This window comes from Podarcis erhardii (genome assembly GCF_964252035.2).
Source record: "Podarcis erhardii genome assembly, chromosome: 2".
In the NCBI taxonomy this organism is placed as follows: domain Eukaryota; kingdom Metazoa; phylum Chordata; class Lepidosauria; order Squamata; family Lacertidae; genus Podarcis; species Podarcis erhardii.
The window spans coordinates 119,886,060-119,905,846 of record NC_138498.1 but is presented as its reverse complement, the minus strand read 5'-3'; the positions used below and the strand labels follow the sequence as shown (position 1 = coordinate 119,905,846).

General features: G+C 44.7%; 1 protein-coding gene and 1 long non-coding RNA gene across 2 annotated transcripts; both read right to left on the bottom strand.

Moving 5' to 3' along the window:
* Window positions 1-2,219: 2,219 nt before the first annotated feature.
* LOC309337443 lies at window positions 2,220-3,232 on the bottom strand. The gene is made up of 2 exons (XR_014154306.1): window positions 2,401-3,232; window positions 2,220-2,356 (listed from the first exon to the last, which is right to left on the bottom strand). It is a non-coding gene; the product is annotated as an uncharacterized lncRNA (long non-coding RNA).
* A 906-nt stretch (window positions 3,233-4,138) lies between these two features.
* LOC309336927 (uncharacterized protein) lies at window positions 4,139-9,145 on the bottom strand (the record flags this gene model as incomplete). Its single annotated transcript, XM_081853446.1, has 4 exons — window positions 4,139-4,965; window positions 6,158-6,243; window positions 7,126-7,249; window positions 8,708-9,145. The coding sequence occupies 4 exons, from the start codon at window positions 9,143-9,145 to the stop codon at window positions 4,156-4,158; spliced, it is 1,458 nt and encodes a 485-aa protein (XP_081709572.1). The 3' UTR covers window positions 4,139-4,155.
* Window positions 9,146-19,787: the final 10,642 nt, after the last annotated feature.

Below are 19,787 nucleotides of genomic sequence, written 5' to 3'. Positions count from 1 at the left end.
GTTGTATATATGTATTGTGTAAATGTAAATGTATGCGTTTTATGTTAAAATAAAATAAAATGGAAATCGAATGGAAACTGTTCTGGAAGTCTGTTCGATTTCCAAAACATTCGGAAACCAAAGCCTGGCTTCTGATTGGCTGCAGGAAGGCACGGAAGCCCCATCGGATGTTTGGCTTCCAAAAATAGTTCGCAAACCAGAACACTCACTTCCAGGTTTGCAGTGTTCGGGAGCCTAAACATTCGAGAACTAAGCTGTTTGAAAACCAAGGTACCGCTGTATCATCTTCCTTTGTGCCACTATTCTGAATAATTCTTTTTATACGGTAAGGGGCACTGGGGATGAATTTAAGAAACCAAGGGGGCAGTGGCCCCACAATGTTTGGGGGCTCTGGTATTATACAAAGATTTCCTTTTTTCACTTGGTCAATATCTAAACACCCCCCCCCCCACTTTTTTCATTGGTCTTCTGGATGTCCGGGTATTGTGAGGATGTTCAAAATTGATAATAAAATGTTTTCACGGAGAATGCTAAGATGGGCAGTGAAATATACTCAGTCGCAAAGTGATTTCATGCTCTTTATTCAGCTCATGGTGGTGAGGAGGAATGAATGAAAGTCCCCTCAAAGTATCTGCTTTATATACATTATTTACACAATGGGCTGCACATGATTGGCTAATTCCGGAATTCTATGGTAAGCCAATCAGGTTGTGGATTCACTTCAATCTGGAGCATGATTGGGTGGTTCCTGCCAACCAATCATACTGCTGCATTGTTCTAGGACCAATCAGACTGCTACATTCTGAATCCTATTGTTCTCGGACCAATCAGACTGCTGCCTTTTGGATCCTATTGTTCTAGGACCAATCAGACTGCTGCAGTTTGGATCCTATTCGACTCAGTACATAACAGGCAGGAAGCTTTTGTAGGAACCAAGGGAGCTGGGCGGCGACTTGAGGGCTTTGTGCTGGAGGACTCCCCTCCCAACTCTAACCACTACACCACCCTGCCTTCTGAGTCGTATCCCCCACTGGAGCATGGGTTCTACTAATCCAGATGAGCATCTGGCCAGCTGCCTCTGTGCACCTCTTTCGAAAACTCAGGCAAGCTGTTCTCGCACCCAAGACAGCCCTCTGTTCAGCTGGGGTCCTTCAGAGGTTTTGCGGAAAGGTTTTCTCAAGACCACCTGTGAAAGTATAGCTGGGTAGGCAAGTGTTTGCTCACAGCAACAGAGAAACGGTTCTGAACCATGGGTTGGGAACCCATTTTTGCTGGAGGGTCCAAAATCCTTATCAGAGCCCAGCACCAAGACAGGCAAAAATTCAGAGGAGGAGCAGAGTTGCCTGCCTGTCAATCACCTGACGTCAGCCGATCAAGAGTTTTGAAGTCCCTTATCTGAAACTCTGGAGAGATGCTGCCAGTCATTGAACTCGACGAACTCAATGAACTAACAATCTGACAACTTCTTATGTTCCAAGTTCAGATGCTTAGGTTAGGGGTGTGATAGGAATTTTGAGGTCTTAGATATATGGTAATGTTCATAACCGCACTTACATAGATAAGTACAGGAAGACCGACCTGAAGCCATTTTGATTCCTAAACTGAGCAAATGTTTTCTCTGCAAGGTCAAAGTGGGAAACCTCCCCATTGTCTTTTCCTTCACAAATCCTGTCTTAAGGACACATTTAGGATATGAATAGGGTGTGAGCCTGTGACTTGGCCCAGGAACTAAGCATTTTATCACTACAAAAGACTGGCCAGGCTCCCCAGGAAATTCAATCAAGTAACCTGCCAGACAGGAGATAAACAAGGACAGGAGAAAAACATTTAAATTTCTGTTTAGACCGCCTTTTTTGTAATGTATCTGAGGGGTGGTCTTAGGTTACAGCCCTTCTGTGATGTATGTATGATGTTTCTGGGGGTGGTCTTGATCTACAGGGTGGCAATTTCAAAAGTCTTTATAAGGCCTTGCATGCCATTTTTCTGGGTCCCTCCTCTCTCCTGCAGGTGAGGGGAGCACCCTGTTGCAACAGATCAATAAAGATCAAGCTTACTAGCTGCTTTGCTTCTCAATATTCTCTGGTTGGCCTCTGTTATTCTCTCCTACCAATAGGGAACCTATGTAAGGACTCTATATGGGCTCTTGGATACCCCATAAGGGAAAAGGGCAATTTTTTGTTTACAACAGGGGCGGGGAGTGTCAGTTTGGAGAATCAACAAAGGATGGAAGTTCTGTTTATTCAGGACATTTATCTCCCAGCTCCCAATTCCAGGGTTGCTTACAAGCATATTCAAAAGAACTATACAAACATACAGCGATACAACTTACCAAACAACAACAACAACAACCACCACCCTAAAGACCCACCATTGAAACACCATCATAAAAACTTAAAAAACCACCACCTTGCATATAAAGTTACGGAACAGAAAGCAGAAAGAAAAGATCGGAGGGAGAGAAGGAAGAGACAGCCCTGACCAGAGAAGAATGGCAAATCAAGTTGATGGACTAGGCCAAAATGGCAAAATTAACTGGGACACTCAGGAATCAAAAAGACAAGAAATTTAAAAAAGAATGGGAAATGTTTATAACGTATATGCAAAATCATTGTAAACTGGTCAAAACGTTAGCAGGATTTTAAATACACTCGTAATGTAACAGAACATATAGATAACTTAGGAAGGTGAAAAATTGGAGAAGTGCTGATATGCAGCTGGAAAATAGAATTAAAAGGACCCATCGGATGAGGAGAAGTCAGGAGATTCACAGCAATCTTGATATTTGGATTTTGTACTGTTTTATGCTGTATGTTTATATCTTTGAAGATCAATAAAAAAGATTATTTTAAAAAAATATCAGGGGGAGAGAGAGGAATGTTCATTTCAGGATTCGCTAATTATTATTTACATACCAAAGGGGAAATAAGGCAAAAATGAGTTAGTATTTAGTAATTCAATAATGAGCTAGAAGTTCTCTTGGTCGAGGAATGTCATGGGCTGGTTGGACGCAGAGGAACGGCGAGAGGAACCAGCTGGGGAACCCCCAAGGGAAGAAGGCCTGGGAATTGGTGGTGGGACGACAGTAAATGATCACAGTCAGAAGACGGGGAAGTGGAGGTGTCAGAAGCTGAAGAGGTAACAGGGCTTAGTGAGTGGGGAGAGTCTGTGACAGAGAGAAGCCCAGAATAAGAGGCAAAAGCAGAGGTTGGAGAAGAGGGAGAGACGAGTCAAGCTGCTGCGACAGGCTCCCCTGACTCCCGGAACCAGAAGAGGCATGAAATGGGAAGAGCAAAGGCAGGCTGCCTGCTGGCGCAGTCTCCGATTGCTTGGAAGAAACCTTCGTTCCTCGCAATGGCCTCCTTGGGGCAAGATCTACCGGGAAGAGCAGCTGTGGCTCACTAGGCCTGGACTGTTTTGTTTCTTTGACTTAAAGGGTTTAACATCACTGAAACCTAGTGAGCTATTGCAGACCCGGTCCCAACAACCGCCCTGCCAGGAATCGACTCGTATGTTTCATGCTCGTGCTCAAAGTGTCACAACATTTGTGGGCACGGAGGCAATACTCTGTTTCCCAGGCTGTTCGGCCTTTTAAAAGGTCAACGGCCACACTTTGAACTGAGCCTGGAATGCCTCTGAATGCCAGTTGCTACAGACCACAGGAGGGGAGAGTGCTCTTGCGTTCGAATCCTGCTTGCTGGTTTCCCCAAGGCATCTAGTTGGCCACTGTGAGAATGGGATGCTAGATTAGAGGGGCCATTGACTCGATCCAGCAATCTCTTAATACGTTCCTAACTCCCGCCAATAGTATCCCCCATGTTGTCAGTTCATTCACCCCATCAGCTGTTTGGAAACTGATTCAAGGGACTTATTAGACCAGAAGGTCATTCTACCCACTTGACTTTCTAAGGTGGATTCTCTGATGTGCAGTGAGGCTCGTCTTCCAAGGAAAGCTTTTTCCACACTCTGTGCATTTGTGCTCTTTCTACATTGTGTTGATTCATCAATGAGGAGCGATGCACTTCCTGTAATTATTTATACTTTCCCCAAATAGCCGGCATTTATGTGGCTTTTCCCCTTGTGCGACTCATCCGACGTACTGCAAGGGTTTTCTTCTGCGCAAAGCTTTCCCCTCTGGGTATGGAGGTTTCGTTTTATTTAAAAGAATTTGTACACCGCTTGTTCTTCCCTTGTGTGACTTATTTGATGGTCAGTTAGGCTGGCCTTCTTACAGAAGCTCCTCCCGCACTCAAAGCATTTGTATGGCTTCACCCCGGCGTGGATTCTCTCGTGTCTCCTAAGGTTCGCAAGCATGCTGAAGCTTTTCCCGCACACCGGGCATTTGTAGGGCTTCTCTCCCGTGTGAGATCTCTGGTGGGATCGAAGCGTCGCCTTAACGCTGAAGCTTTTCCCGCACTCCAAGCAAGTGTACGGTTTTACCCCCGTGTGAGATCTCAGGTGTGTGGAGAGGTGTGTTGTCTGCGTGAAGCTCTTCCCGCACTCGGGGCACGTGTACGGCTTTTCCCCCGTGTGGGATCTTCGATGGGCCGTGAAGTGCCCCTTCTGCGCGAAGCTTTTCCCGCACTCCAAGCACTGGAAGGGCTTCTCCCCCGTGTGGGATCTCTGGTGCGTAATGAAGTGCCCCTTCTGCGTGAAGCCCTTTCCGCACTCCAGGCAGTTGTACAGCTTTTCCCCTGTGTGATTTCTCTGGTGGATAGTGAGGCTCCTCTTGCGCGTGAAGCTTTTCCCACACTCCAGGCAGGTGTACGGTTTCTTCCCCGCGTGATTTCCTTGGTGGTGGTCGGTTAAAGTCCTCTTCCCGCTGGAGATTTTTGGGCACTTAGGCTGAGAGGCCACAACCCCAGAATTCTCAGCCATGGATTCTTTGCGGTGCACGGTGATTTTGCCTGGATGGAGCAGGGCACGCTCCTTTTCGGTGAAATGTACAGGCACTTCCTCAAAGGAAACCTGGAAGGAAGGAAGGAAGGAAGGAAGGAAGGAAGGAAGGAAGGAAGGAAGGGAAACAAAGAGAGAAAGAGAGAGAGAGAGAGAGGGAATGTAACAGTTCTTATTTCTCTTAACAGTTAATGCAACAGCAACTCTCTAGACCTGTGGTTCCCAATATGGGGCACACCTCCCACAGGGGGGCAATTTGATTTTTAAGGGGGGCAATTTGAGAATGAGTTATTAACAGTTAATGGGCTTTTAGCCTTCCTCTACATGAACAGGAGTTCACCTTTTGAATACAGCGGTACCTCAGGTTACAGACGCTTTAGGTTACAGACGCTTCAGGTTACAGACTCCGCTAACCCAGAAATAGTACCGCGGGTTAAGAATTTTGCTTCAGGATGAGAACAGAAATTGTGCAGCAGCGGCATGGCGGCAGCGGGAGGCCCCATTAGCTAAAGTGGTGCTTCAGGTTAAGAACAGTTTTAGATTAAGAACGGACCTCTGGAACAAATTAAATTCTTAACCCGAGGTACCACTGTAATAAGGATTATATATCACAGGGGGGCGGATCAGGATTTTAGAGATGCTTAGGTGGGGCATGGCAAAAAAAACACAAAAGGTTGGGAACCACTGCTCTAGACGACGGTTAGCCTGTATTGAATCATAGCTTGGTTTCTAAAGTATGGTTAGCATGAACCAGGGTTTGGTGTGAGGTTTTTCCAAATTTCTTTTTTCCCCAAATGATTAGTAATAACATTTATTTTATTAACAACAACAACAACAAAAGGGCAAACGTAAGAACAGGGGGGAAATAATCAAAAGTTTTAAACGATGAGGTGTCGCAGCCTGGAAGGACAAAAGTACAAAGATACAGGGCAACTGTAAATAGACAAGAAAGTTTTCTCTTGTGAACCGCCCAAAGATCTTTGGATGCAGGGCGCTATATAAATTTAATAAATAAAACAATAAGCAAAGCATTAACTCTTTGTATGTGTCCCTTGACAGTTCTGCCGCTGCTAAGCGTGGTCCAACAGCTGATTCCTCCAGGGAATAATGGGGGAATTGGGCCTTTAGGGAGTGGCATTGCAGTGGGCAATTCTGACTGATGGAAAGGGAAAGCCGCAGATTCTTTCAGGAAGAGGGAGACGGGCAGCAGGCAGAGGAAGCCAGAGAATCCCAGGGCTGTCACTCCAGAGATCCCGTCTCTTACCTGATCCGGTTGCCCGGAAACCATTTCCATTGTACCAGAAGGGAGAGATGAGGTAGAACATATAACTGGCATACTTGGCACATCTCCTATGAGGGGTACAAAGATATAAAGATGGTCAAGGAATTACTATCAAATATCTGTTGTAAATGTAATAAAAACATTCTGGGAAATGATATATAATGAGATGAAATAAATATTCAAATTATTATTTTTTTAACCCAGAAGTTTTTAAAATTAGGAATTATAGGTGCTGATATTCTAAGGGAGCAGAAAAGACTTTTTTATGCATGCGACGACAGCCGCACGGATGCTACTAGCCCAGAGGTGGAAAGAAGATAAAGTCCCTAGCAGAGAAGAATGGCAAATTAGACTCTTGGACTGTGCCAAAATGGCAAAACTGACTGGAAAGCTCAGGAACCAAGAAGACCAAACTTTAAAAAAGAATGGGGAACATTGATTAAGTTATCTTGGAGACCACTGTAAGCAGATGAAAATATTAGCAGGATTTTAATAACACTTGTAATGTAGCAAGTACTAGGGAGACAATGGAAATATAGATTATTGGTAAAGATGCAGTAGAAAAGGACCAATGAAGGGGAGGTGGAAAGTCTGGAGAGTTGGAGGAACCTGTAAATGTGAATGTGTATGGTTGTATTGTTATTATTTGCTTAACTTGTAAAATCAAATAAAAACTATTTAAAAAAAAACAACAACAACAAATTACTAACATGTGCCTAGTGAAATGTGTTGGTCTGGCCTGGCCCAAAATCCTGTTCTCAAGGTGGCTAACCAGATACCTACAGGAAGCGCCCCCGCAAGCAGAAACTAAGCACAACAGCACCCTCTCCGCTTGTGATCCCAACAATTGTTATTCAGTGGAATGTACTGCCTCAGACTGTGGAGCGAGAGCATGGAGCCGTCGTGGCGAGAGGGAGACCAAGCTGATATTTTATCCTGTTAGCCCTTACTCCGCAAAGTGGCGTCTTCGTCCTCCTCCTGCTTAATCAACTTGGACGGAAGCCTCTGCCGAGAGTCCACCGGGGCCGCGTTCTGTACCTTGGAGAAGTCAGTGGCTTCTTCTGCAAACAGGTCCTGAAATACAAAGACCGGATAGGCTTACAGTACGGATGCGTGAGTGTGAATTAGAAAAGGCTTCTGAGGGCCATTCTGTTTAAAAGCGGTGGTTGGTTTTTCCAGTGTCACGGCGATTGTCCACAGACAGCTTTCTGGGTCATGCAGCCAGCATGACTAACAACAACAACAACTTATTATTCATACCCTGTCCACCTGTCTGGATTTCCCCAGCCACTCTGGGCGGCTTTCAACAGAATATTAAAATACAATAACCTATTAAACATTAAAAGCTTCCCTAAACAGGGCTGCCTTCAGATGTCTTCTAAAAGTCTGGTAGTTGCTTTTCTTTTTGACATCTGGTGGGAGGGCGTTCCACAGGTCAGGAGCCACTACTGAGAAGGCCCTCTGCCTGGTTCCCTGATACTTAAGCTTCTCACAGTGGGGGAACCGCCAGAAGGCCCTCGGCACTAGACCTCAGTGTCTGGGCTGAACGATGGGGGTGGAGACGGTCCTTCAGGTATACTGGACCGAGGCCGTTTAGGGCTTTAAAGGTCAGCACCAACACTTTGAATTGTGCTCGGAAACGTACTGGGAGCCAGTGTAAGTCTTTCAAGACCGGTGTTATGTGGTCTCGGCAGCCACTCCCAGTCACCAGTCTAGCTGCTGCATTCTGGATTAGTTGTAGTTTCCGGGTCACCTTCAAATGTTGCCCCACTAAAACACTTCTGGCACAATGAAACACCATGACGGAAGACCGAGTGCACAGAAACAACACTATCCTTCTTGACGCAGTGGCACCTATTTATCTACTTGTACTGGCATGCTTTTGAACTACTAGGTTGGCAGGAGCTGGGATAGAACAACGGGAACTCACCCCGTCACAGGGATTTGAACTGCCAAGCTTCTGATTGGCATGCCCAAGAGTCTCAGCGGTTTAGACCACTTACCTTTGACTGGATTTAACTGTCCAGGGGTCCTTTACCTTTTACCCTTTTACAAGGTGACCACACCATACTCATGGTCTCTCACACACAAACCTCTCACGATTCACACATTCATCCCTCCCACCCCAAATCCATCTCCCCTGCTCTATTCTTTCTGTTCTCTCTCCCTCTCTCTCTCTCTCTCTCACACACACACAGACACACACACACGTGTGTCCATGAAAATTTTTCTGGAGCAGATTTTTTGCAGTGTGGGGTAGTCAAAGAGAACGCCGTTACGGCTGAAGCGGGCTAATTTCTCACCAAAAAATGGAAGAATTGTGTTTATGTTTTTGCCTCAGTTTCTTAAAACACTAGGAATTTTACTTTTTTTAAAAAAAGAAAAATGACACCTGAGAATCTGGAGATTATGGTTTATCCCAGAGGAACAAGAGCTGCAGAATTGGACCAAGGCCGGGTTCCAGATTCCAAGGCTGGTGGTCTGGAGCCTGTCAAACCTGAATTGGGACCCTGAGGTATGAACACTTCTCACCTGCTGCCGTTCCTGCTTCACATCCTCTTGGTGGCTGAGGAGGAAACCTTCGGCCAGGGCCACCGCCTGGGAACTGGTCTCCGCTCTGCATCTCCTCACCCAGTTCTCCATCTCCGGGGGGAGGACAGCCAGGAACTGCTCCAGGACCACCAAGTCCAGCATCTGAGCCTTGGTGTGTCGCTCTGGCTTCAGCCACTCGCAGCAAAGATGGTGGAGTTGGCTGCAGGCTTCCCGGGGTCCCTCAGCCTCCTGGTAGCAGAACCCCCTGAAGTGCTGGCACGGCACATCTGAGCAGAGGGTCTCCTCCTTGATTATGACCTTCCGCACATTTCCGTCCCAGAATTCCCCGCTGCACCCACATCCGACGGTATCGGTGCTCCTTCCTGCTTCAGGACCTGTTTCTCCCTGCTCCCGCAACTTCGGCTCCTGCTCCAACATGGCTGAAGGGTCGCTTCTGCTAAAGTCTGTCTCACAGCAAAGATTGGCCACCCATGTGGTGGTGGTGGGGAGGAAGCCAAACCCTGCAAAGTGAATGAGATGGTCTGTGAGGGGAAAACTCTTACTATGTTAAGAGTTACAAAGCTACAGTTCCCAGAGGGGCTTAAAATTCATAGGTGTAGGGCTGGAAGGGACCCTGAGGGTCATCTAGCCCAACCCCCTGCAAATGCAGGAATCAACCCCCTTCCCAGTGAATTCTGGGAATTGCAGCTCTGTGAGGAAATAGGGGATCTCCCAACAGCTCCCAGAGCCCTTAACAGACGTCAGCTCCCAGAATCCTCTGGGGGAAGCTGTGGCCGTTTAAAATGGTATCAAATGGGGACGCAACTAGAATTATCTGCCTGTGGATCCACTTACTGTCTGGCAGCCCTGTTTTCTGTCTTACCAGTCTTCAACAAATATTATTGGAAATATTATTTCCCTCAGCCCCTCCTCACAGGCACTCCTCTGCCTTTTCTTCCCCACATCCCTGGCCCTGCTCTTAGCCAAGGGTGCCTTCGCTCTCCTTGTGGGGATGTCTTGCTACCCCCACATCAGTGTTAGAAACCCCCTGGGCACGTTTCGGCCATGTGGAGATCTCTGGATGCCATGGTTGGCAACTGACATCTCCATCTGGCTGGCCCCTCCATCTTTCTTATGCAGGTCAGCAGAAGAGCTCATTTACTGCATTTATATCCCGACTTTTTCTCCAAGGGGCATATGGTTTGCCCCCCTCCTCAGTTAATCCCTGCAATGACCCTATGAGGCTGCCAAAGGTCACCCAGTGATGGAGTGGGGGGTTTGAACCCTTATCCTGGTCTGACACGCTAACCCAGAGCATTCCAAACTTTTCATGTCAGACACACACTTTTAAAGACATGTATCATTTCCCGATTCAGTTTTACTAGCAAACCAGAGGTTAAACGAAACCCTTTCCAGCCCCAGGAGGAACGTGAGAAGCGTTCGCAAGATACACCTACACACTGCAGCCGAGTGGCACAATTTGGAAAGCTCTGCTCTCACCACTACCCCGCACTGCCTTCCAACACTACTTCTGCTATGGGGCAGCTGGATAAATCAAGCGGGGAACTAAATATGGGGAGAACGCAATTCCTTCCTCCCAACTCTGCAATTCTATGATTCTATGCCCTTCCCGTCCCGCCTGGAACCCTGGAGTGCTGCTGCCAGCCAGTGTCGACAATATTAGGTGGCCCCATTGTTCTGCCTCAGTGCAAGGCAGCTTTTAAGCCCTTTCTCCCCAAGGCAACCTTCTGGGGGGTCTTCCCACCCGCCCCCTCCCCACTTTCTAGCCTCCACTGCGCCTCTGCATGGGGGAAAATGGGGAGGGGGCTCACCAGACCCCCTCCTGAAGCTGGAAACACCAAGGGAAACTCTTTCCACTGCGCTGGGAAAACTTTATCCCGGCTCGAAGCAATGAGCAGCAGCAAACAAACTCCTTTGCATCCAGTCTCCAAGGAGCGAGCAGCCAAACGGGGGCGGGGGCTTCACTCTCGGAGGACCAAGAGCCTCCTCCCGCCAACTTCCTTCCTCTCTAGGAAGCTGCCTCCAAGCATCGGAGCATTTAACCCTTTGTTGTCCAAGCAGCAACAGTATTGTCGTTTAATCGTGTCCGACTCTTCGTGACCCCCCTGGACCAGAGAAGCCAGGCCCTCCTGTCTTCCACTGCCTCCCGCAGTTTGAGTTACGGATAGGTAGCCGTGTTGGTCTGCCATAGTCAAAACAAAACAAATTCCTTCCCGTAGCACCTTAAAGACCAACTAAGTTAGTTCTTGGTATGAGCTTTCGTGTGCATGCACACTTCTTCAGATACACTGAAACAGAAGTTTCCAGACCCTTCTATATAGTGAGAAGGTGGGGAGGGGTATTACTCAGAAGGGGGGTGGGAATGGGTGATTGGCAGATGGCTGTGATGAGCCTGTTGACAACTCTTAACGACTGCAATAGGTCTAACAGGAGGAAGCAAGGGGTGAAAAGGTGAAAAATGGCTTTGTCATGTATAATGAGATAAGAATCCAAGGTCTTTGTGCAGACCAGGTTTCTCCATGGTTTTAAGTTTGGTGATAAGTTGTAATTCAGCAGCTTCTCTTTCCAGTCTATTTCTGAAATTCCTTTGTAGTAAAACAGCTACTTTGAGATCTTGTATAGAATGTCCTGGGAGATTGAAGTGTTCTCCTACTGGTTTCTCTGTCTTGTGATTCCTGATGTCCGATTTATGTCCATTTATTCTTAAAGAGTCGGTTTATTCTTAAAGAGTCCGTTTATTCGTTAAGAGTCGTCAACAGGCTCATCACAGCTATCTGCCAATCACCCATTCCCACCACCCTTCTGAGTAATACCCCTCCCCACCTCCTCACTATATAGAAGGGTCTGGAAACTTCTGTTTCAGTGTATCTGAAGAAGTGTGCATGCACACGAAAGCTCATACCAAGAACTGACTTAGTTGGTCTTTAAGGTGCTACTGGAAGGAATTTTTTTCCCCGCAGTTTGGTCAGGCTCATGCTGGTAGCTTCGAGAACACTGTCCCACCATCTCGTCCTCTGTCGTCCCCTTCTCCTTGCGCCCTCCATCTTTCCCAGCATCAGGGTCTTTTCCAGGGAGTCTTCTCTTCTCATGAGGTGGCCAAAGTCTTGGAGCCTCAGCTTCAGGATCTGTCCTTCCAGTGAGCACTCAGGGCTGATTTCCTTCAGAATGATCTTCTTGCAGTCCATGGGACTCTCAAGAGTCTCCCCCAGCACCATAATTCAAAAGCATCCATTCTCCGGCGATCAGCCTTCTTGATGGTCCAGCTCTCACTTCCATACATCACTACTGGGAAAAACACAACTTTAACTATGTGGACCTTTGTTGGTGTTATGTTGTGGGCGAACATAGCAGACAACACAGCAATTTCTCCAGAGCAGCTCTTTATTTGTAAGCTGGACAGAACTGAACAGCAAACAGCTCAGCCGGCCTGCTTTTATAGGCAGCCGGCTGTCAACATTGTAGCAACAACAATCCAGGGTTTCCCGCCTAAAATAATTGATGTGGACCTGAGTGAAAACTATCTACAGTATCCCCCTGCTGGCCCAGGGTGAGAACTTCAGTACATAACAGTTGGCAAGGTGATGTCTGCTTTTTAAGACGCTGTCTAGGTTTGCCATCACCTTTCTCCCAAGAAGCAGGCGTCTTTTAATTTCGTGGCTGCTGTCACCATCTGCAGTGATCACGGAGCCCAAGAAAGTAAAATCTCTCACTGCCTCCATTTCTTCCCCTTCTATTTGCCAGGAGGTGATGGGACCAGTGGCCGTGATCTTCGTTTTTTTGATGTTGAGCTTCAGACCATATTTTGCGCTCTCCTCTTTCACCCTCATTAAAAGGTTTGTTAATTCCTCCTCACTTTCTGCCATCAAGGTTGTGTCATCTGCATATCTGAGGTTGTTGATATTTCTTCCAGCAATCTTAATTCCGTCTTGGGATTCCTCCAGCCCAGCCTTTCGCATGATGAATTATGTATATGTTAAATACCATATACTGTATATATAACCATACTGTATATATAAATAACCCTCCCTCACCCTCTCTCAAGTCTTGAAAATCCAAGACTTGCGAAAAACAAAAAAGGGGTTTGTGTGTGTGTGTGCATAGGGTCAGAGATTTGGATGGAATGCAAGGGTCATCTCTAGAGACCAACCCCCTGCAATGCAGGGATGATGTAAACTTCTTAATGTTTTTAATTTGTTGGGAGCTGCCCACAGTGGCTGGGGCACCCCTGTCAGATGGGTGTCATGTTGTTACGGTTATTATTGCAATGCATGGATTATTGTTATTTATGCGCCACTTTGGGTGGCTCCCAACAAAAACACACACACAGTAAACATCACACGCTAAAAACTTCATAGCCAAAGAAGTGGGTTTATTATTTTTAAAAAATAAATCCTAAAAGTTATATACTGCTTGATTGGTTGATTACAACAACAACAATAAATTAAAATTATCAGTAAAAAAAAGTGTTTTTTTAAAAAATGAAATCAGTGATAAACTAAAAAAGGATTTAAACACGTGCCAACATTCTACATATATGAGCAGACTTGGCTAAGTGAAAATGTTTATAGCAGGCCCCGTAAACAGAGTGCAGTGACGGGGCCTGTCTGATAACAATAGGTAGAGAGTTCCATAGTTTGGATCTGATTCATTTTTTTAAAAAATCTGTTTCTAACTCCCCTCCTCTCTAGACCAAGCTGTTGTTCCATGGCTCAGGGGGTCATAGGTACAGTTGTACCTTGTTTGTCGGACGCCTTGGTACTCATACATTTCGGCTACTGAACGATTGAAACCCGGAAGTGAGTGTTCCGGTTTCCAAACTTTTTTTGGAAGTCAAACGTCCGATGCAGCTTCCGCTATTGTTTCCGGCACGCCTGTGCAATTGGAAGCCAATTGGAAGCCGCGCCTTGGTTTCCGAATGTTTTGGAAGTCGAACGTACTTCCGGAATGCATTCTTTGCGATTTTACATAGGGTTTTTATTTTATTTTGTTATAACAATTTAATTTCTGACTTATTTATAGCTTTCCCCCCCTGTGTGTAGATCCACCTTAAGAGTCTCATGCTTCACCGACTTGAACGTCATAAACCCAGAAGTAGGTGTTCCGGTTTGCGAACTTTGCCTTGGAAACTGAACGTCTGGCATGGCTTCTGCAGCTTCTGATTGGCTGCAGTACACTCCTGCAGCCAATCGGAAGCTGTGCATTGGTTTCCGAACGTTTCGGAAGTTGAATGGATTTTCGGAATGCATTCTGTTAAAAAACCAATGTATGACTATATACTTTTCAAATTTATACATTTCATTAATTTTACAATCATTTTAACATTTCAAAGTTTGACTTCCTTCCCCCCTTTTCTGCGGTTCCTTAAATTTATTTTTTAATATCTTCTGCATATCCAAATTAACTTAATTTGCTCATTTTTTTGTCCTCATATATATATATATATATATATATATATATATATATATATACACACACACACTCTTATATAGTTGCACACATACAACATAATGCAGTAAATTACATTTTAAAAAATAAGTATCGAACAAAATACTAAACATTAAGTAGAATATAAAAAGTAAAAATGAAAAAACCATGCAAAACCCCCAAATATGAATAATAAATCGGAAATGTAATTAAAATGGAAAAATATTTTTTAAAAACCTAAATAGTATGAAATATGAAAAAATACAATAAAATAGGACTAATTAAAAATGGAATAGAATGGTAGAGTTGGAAGGGACCTCAAGGGTCATCTAGTCCGACCCCCTGCAATGCATGAATTGTTTCACCCAAGGTGGGACTCGAACCCACGACCCTGAGATGAAGAGCTTCATGCTTTCCTGTTACGGCAAAAATCTGGGTGCGAGGCTACTCTGCCACCCAGCTCATCGGACTAAGTCCGTGGGTCCCTGCGGAGGAAAATGAGCTCAGCCGGAGACAGGAGCAAACTGCAGAAGATCCAAGTTTATTGCGCAACAGGTTCAAGGCGAGATTGAACAGTGAGAAAGGGGTGACATGAGTTTTTGAAACTCCCTCCATGTCCCAGAATACAGTGCAAAACACGTCATGAATACATCACAGAAAGGTGGGGTTACACAGATCAGCACTTCAGAAAGGTGGAGGGGTTACACAGATCAGCACTTCAGGAAGGTGGGGGGTTACACAGATTAACATATGGAGGAGGGAGGGGGGAATATGCAGAGCTGGAGATATGCACAGATAAACACTTCCTGGGGATGAGAAAACAATGGTCTCAAATATGCATAGCCTGCCACCTGACATTGCCTGGAGGAAAGGCTGATCAGAGATTTGAATGGATTAGGGTCTTGACACCTTGAGGGATTATGGAGGACAGGGGAGGGGTGATGGAGTCCTAGAGAAATTGAGCAGATATATTGTAGCGAAGAAGGTGAATAAGACATGCCCCCCCCTTCCGTAACAGTCCCCCATTCGGAGATAGATTTGCATTAAAGTTCTGTAAGAACTTGCAAATCTTTTCTCCGCACCCTAAATCTCGGTGAAGGTAGGGGTGCCGTGTGAGTGGGAATAGGCCCTAATGGAAAAGGAGGTGGGTTGAGCAGGGAAACAAAGGAGGGAGCAACACGGACCAATACAATGTATGTTTATGTTATATAGATATGCACTAAATAATAACTTTGTATCTATCGTACTAGATGTGTGGGTTTGTGCAAACCTGAAGGGGACTTGCAAATCATGCCTCTTAAGGCCATTTGCAAGTATAGTAGTGCAGATAGCTGGATATAGGATATCGCATAAAAGGACACCTGTTGTATTTTGTTCAATAGTGGTCTATGCTTTACATTTAGCAGGAAGGTCCACTACTGACTGGAAAAAAATGCAGTTTGCTTTGTCCCCCGCCATTTTTGTGTTCTCAGGTGTCAAGGTAGCTTTTCTGTGGTCTCACAGTAGTGGCAATCCCTGGTGAATCCACTTAGGGCTTTCATATTAACCATGTTGCCTGGCACTCACCACAGCTGCCACAGGTTTGGACACGTCCTGAGGGAAATGTCCTTGCCTTGGCTTCCTATGGGGTTTTATTATTGGTCTTGCAGTCATGGGAAGTTGCTCACTTGCACTTTAAGGACCAAAAGCTAATTGCAGCCTGGATACACTTGCCCAATTCAAACTGAGTCCAATTTGAATTTATCTTGCCCCATGGTTCTCAACTTTTCAAACCAATCTATTAAAGCAAAACCATTCTTAAGGGGCATTTCTCCAAATAAGTCAATTTAACTCTATAAGGGATTATTCCGGCTAAACCAAAGCATATACACCGTCCTGAAGCTTCTCCTTGGTAAAGTGAGTTTTAGCACATTTTAAAATGGGTAGGGAAGTTGGCAGAGTGCTAGGTGAAACAACGAAATATGGTTATAAATTTATCTAAGTCTAAAACATTGGACTACATAATAGCCTGATCTGTTAAAAGGCATAAAATGTATGAGGATCCTCCACTGGGGTGTAAGGAGTAAGACATTAGACATAAAACACTTACACACAAAAAATAGCCACAAAATAGCCCCCCCATTTGTGGAAATGACACTGTCAGACACATTTCAACATTCCTACGTAATAACACATAATACAAAACAAACTAATTAAATATCAGTTGCATATCTTGAGACAATTGGGATATTTTATGTATCTTGAGGTTCAAAAGTCAGAAAATGTCCTTGTAATTCAACTCCACCCCCCTTTGTCAGCCCCACTCCCCCCGCAGTCTATATCCTTTGAAAAAGATAGCTGTGGCCACTTTGAAACTTTTGTGTCTTCTGTTGTGGTGGCGAAGCCTTTCATTGGAACTGTAGTAACACACTTGTAGAAGTGATATCCTGTAAGGGCAGGGTGGACTTAAAAGACACAGTTAAAATAATAATAAAACACACACACACACACACACACACACACACACAATGACCTATGAGGAACCAAAATAAATAAATGCTAAGACACAGAATTTTAAGAAATCTGAAGTAACAATGAAAATAAAAGAGTGTTTCTTGTTGTGACAACATCGGCTAGAATGTTAATAGCAAAATACTGGAAAATGACTTAATGGCAATTTAAAGTTGTGCAAGTACCTTGAACTAGCCAAAATGACAGAATTAATAAGAAATGCTCAGGCAAAAGGTAAACAAATACCATTCCACAAACAATGTTTGGTGATGCTTCGATTAATTTCATAGACATCATGGAAAAACGGATTAAATAAATGGAAACAGATTATTTGTAACTTTAAAAGTGTCAAAGCCACGAAGAGATGGAAGTCACTAATACAGCAGGGATTTCACAGAACAGAAAGAAAGTTAATACAGCAGGGATTTCACAGAACAGAAAGAAAGTTGTTGTGGGAGAAAAAAGGGACAAACACTTTGTTATCGGGGTTCACATATCCTGTTAAAAGGGAAAATTATTTCATGTGAGAAGCCTGTCAGGAAATGCTGTTCCTAAAATGCACACAAACAAAGTCTGTGATTTAAATCCCATTGAGAGGTGGAATTCTTTGATATTTACCTGTGAAAAGAATTTGGCATGTTAAGATTTCAAACTTGGGACACTTCATAGGATTTATTTTATATATATATATATATTTATATTTTTTAACATTCTAAGTTTTCGGCCTTACCATTTGCAGACAAAAATTTTCCTGCCCCTTTATTTACAGGATTGGTCAAGGCCCATATGTATTTGTCTGATTTTTAAATAGTAGACAAAATGATAAACACTGTAATCACTCAAATGCTTGATATTACCAGTTGTGCTTCAAAACATCACAGCTTCACCCCTCACCTTTTTAAAACTAAAGAGCAAAGCTAGGCTGAATTTCAACTCCATCACCACACCAGAATTTAAGAATTACCCTGCAATGCTTGCGGACAAGGGACCCTGGGGTCATCTAGTCCAACCCTCCAAAATAAAGGGTTCACAGCAAGATTTGTACTACACACACATACTTATGTACACAGGCACTACTGGGGAAGAGAGCACAATCAGTGCTCCTATCATGTACTAAGGAAGAGGAAAATAAAAATTCCCAACTTTATACAGAACCCTTTAGCAGATCTTGAGATTAGTTTGAGTGAGTTTGCTTCCTTTAAGTTCCTAGAGAAATTATCTTTAAAGGAAGATTGAAGTGAACATTTTTCCTAAGAGGGAGAGGATCTCTTATAAAGCATAGTTAAAACAGCCATAGATTTGATTTAAAGGGAATACAAAAGTGACAATTTTTCCTGAATTTGCAGAGGAATAGTAAGCCTAATCTATGCCCCCCCCTTTTGCAGTTTCCTTTAAAGGAAGCTTACTCAGAAGTAAATTTACCTGGCACAGAAGAAGAGGAAAAAAAAAACCTGAAAGAGACAGAATGAAACAAGGGGGGGGGGCATTTTCTAAGAAAAGAGGCCTGATATCAGGAGCCTTACAATAACTCTTCTGTCCAACCAAATCAAAGTTAAAACTGGACTCAGATATTTTCTTAGAAGGAAGACCATACTTTCATAGGCATGTGCTTCATGAAATAAATACACTGCATTTTAGCTTGAGAGAGCAGTTCTGCTCACCTACACTTTTGCAGCAGAAACATCTAATTCACATTAGAAACATTCACATTCCAAAATAGACTGTAGACTCACGATCTGAAAAGTTGCGGCAAAGCAAGAGGTGGGGTAAACATTTGCACCCTTCATTCTCATTTTGTCTTATTTAGGACTGATAAGGTCCAGCATGGCTTCCTTAGATTTAAAATTTTGAAGCAAGCTTGCAGTTTAAACTATGCGCGCTTAAGAAAGGCAGTCTGTCAGAGACAGAAGGAACAGACAACACACATAACAGACAACATGTAAACACACATATTCTCATATATGTATTAACACACAACACACATAACAGACAACATGTAAACACACATATTCTCATCCTTTAGTTGGTTATTGCAAGGAGTTGGGCTGCTTCCTTTAGCTTCATTAAGTGAAATTAGTAGGAAGGTCCCACATGGTTTTAAGAGCCTCCTTGCCTCTTCAAACACCACCAGTTAACCAGCCGGCCAACGCAATTCGGGCTTGGCGGAGGCGGTGCTGGCGGGCCAGATTTCAGAACAGAGGTTCTCTAATTTTGCTTCGATAATAATTTGTGGCCAGGAATCGTCTTCCAATACGTGATGACAAATTGGAGAGGAGAGTCAGGGTCCTTCTGAGACTGAGATGGCTTTCTAGAAGCCTTCTTCCCAGAGTGAGCCCGCTTGCGTTTGGAAGCCTGGGTACCCATTTTATGTTTTACGCGTGTCTAGACAGAAAGAGGGAAGAGAAAGGGCAGTAAGGATTGGTATATCCAGGAGATTGATATACTTAATACGGGATTTATAGTAAAGAGGGGTCTTTAGTCGCTTGGCAACTTCCTTAGAGGGTTTTTAAAGAGCTCTAGCTATCCGGTATTTCCTTCCTATTTCCTTAGTCAATAACCTGGGGTCCTTTTCCACTCTGCCGATCCCGCCCAATTCCTCATGGGCTATCCCTCCTGGCAACCTCCTACCTATCGTCAATCTCAGGAAAAGGGGCCCTACTGAACGCCCGCACCGTGCGGTGCCAGATCGGGTGATCCCTGGATAGAGTTTCGAACCGAAAATCCCCCTTGCTTTTGGAAGCGGGCTCACGCACGATACACGTGTTACGTGGCACCGACCAGTGCGGCTGGGATTGGATAGAAAGCAAGACCACTTCCTGCCCCCTAGGAAGGACGCTCGGGAAGTTCGGAAAAAGAACTCCAACCCCTTGCTTTCAACTGGGATGCCCGTTGCGGAGAGTCGGCTATCTTTCAAGTCGGGTCTCTCCGTCTTACTTTCGGACTCCCAATTGGTGCGGCGGCTGGCTGGAGGGTTTTTAGAGAAAGAGATAGAGCTCAGAACCCCCCTTTCGGGTCGAGCAGCAGTCCACGGTCTCTCTCACCAATTGGACCAAGAGACAGGCGAGAAGGAGCGATAGAGAGGAGGGCAGAGAATTCAGTTGCCAGGAGATTTCCACCCCTTTCCCACCAGTGCACTGGATTTTTC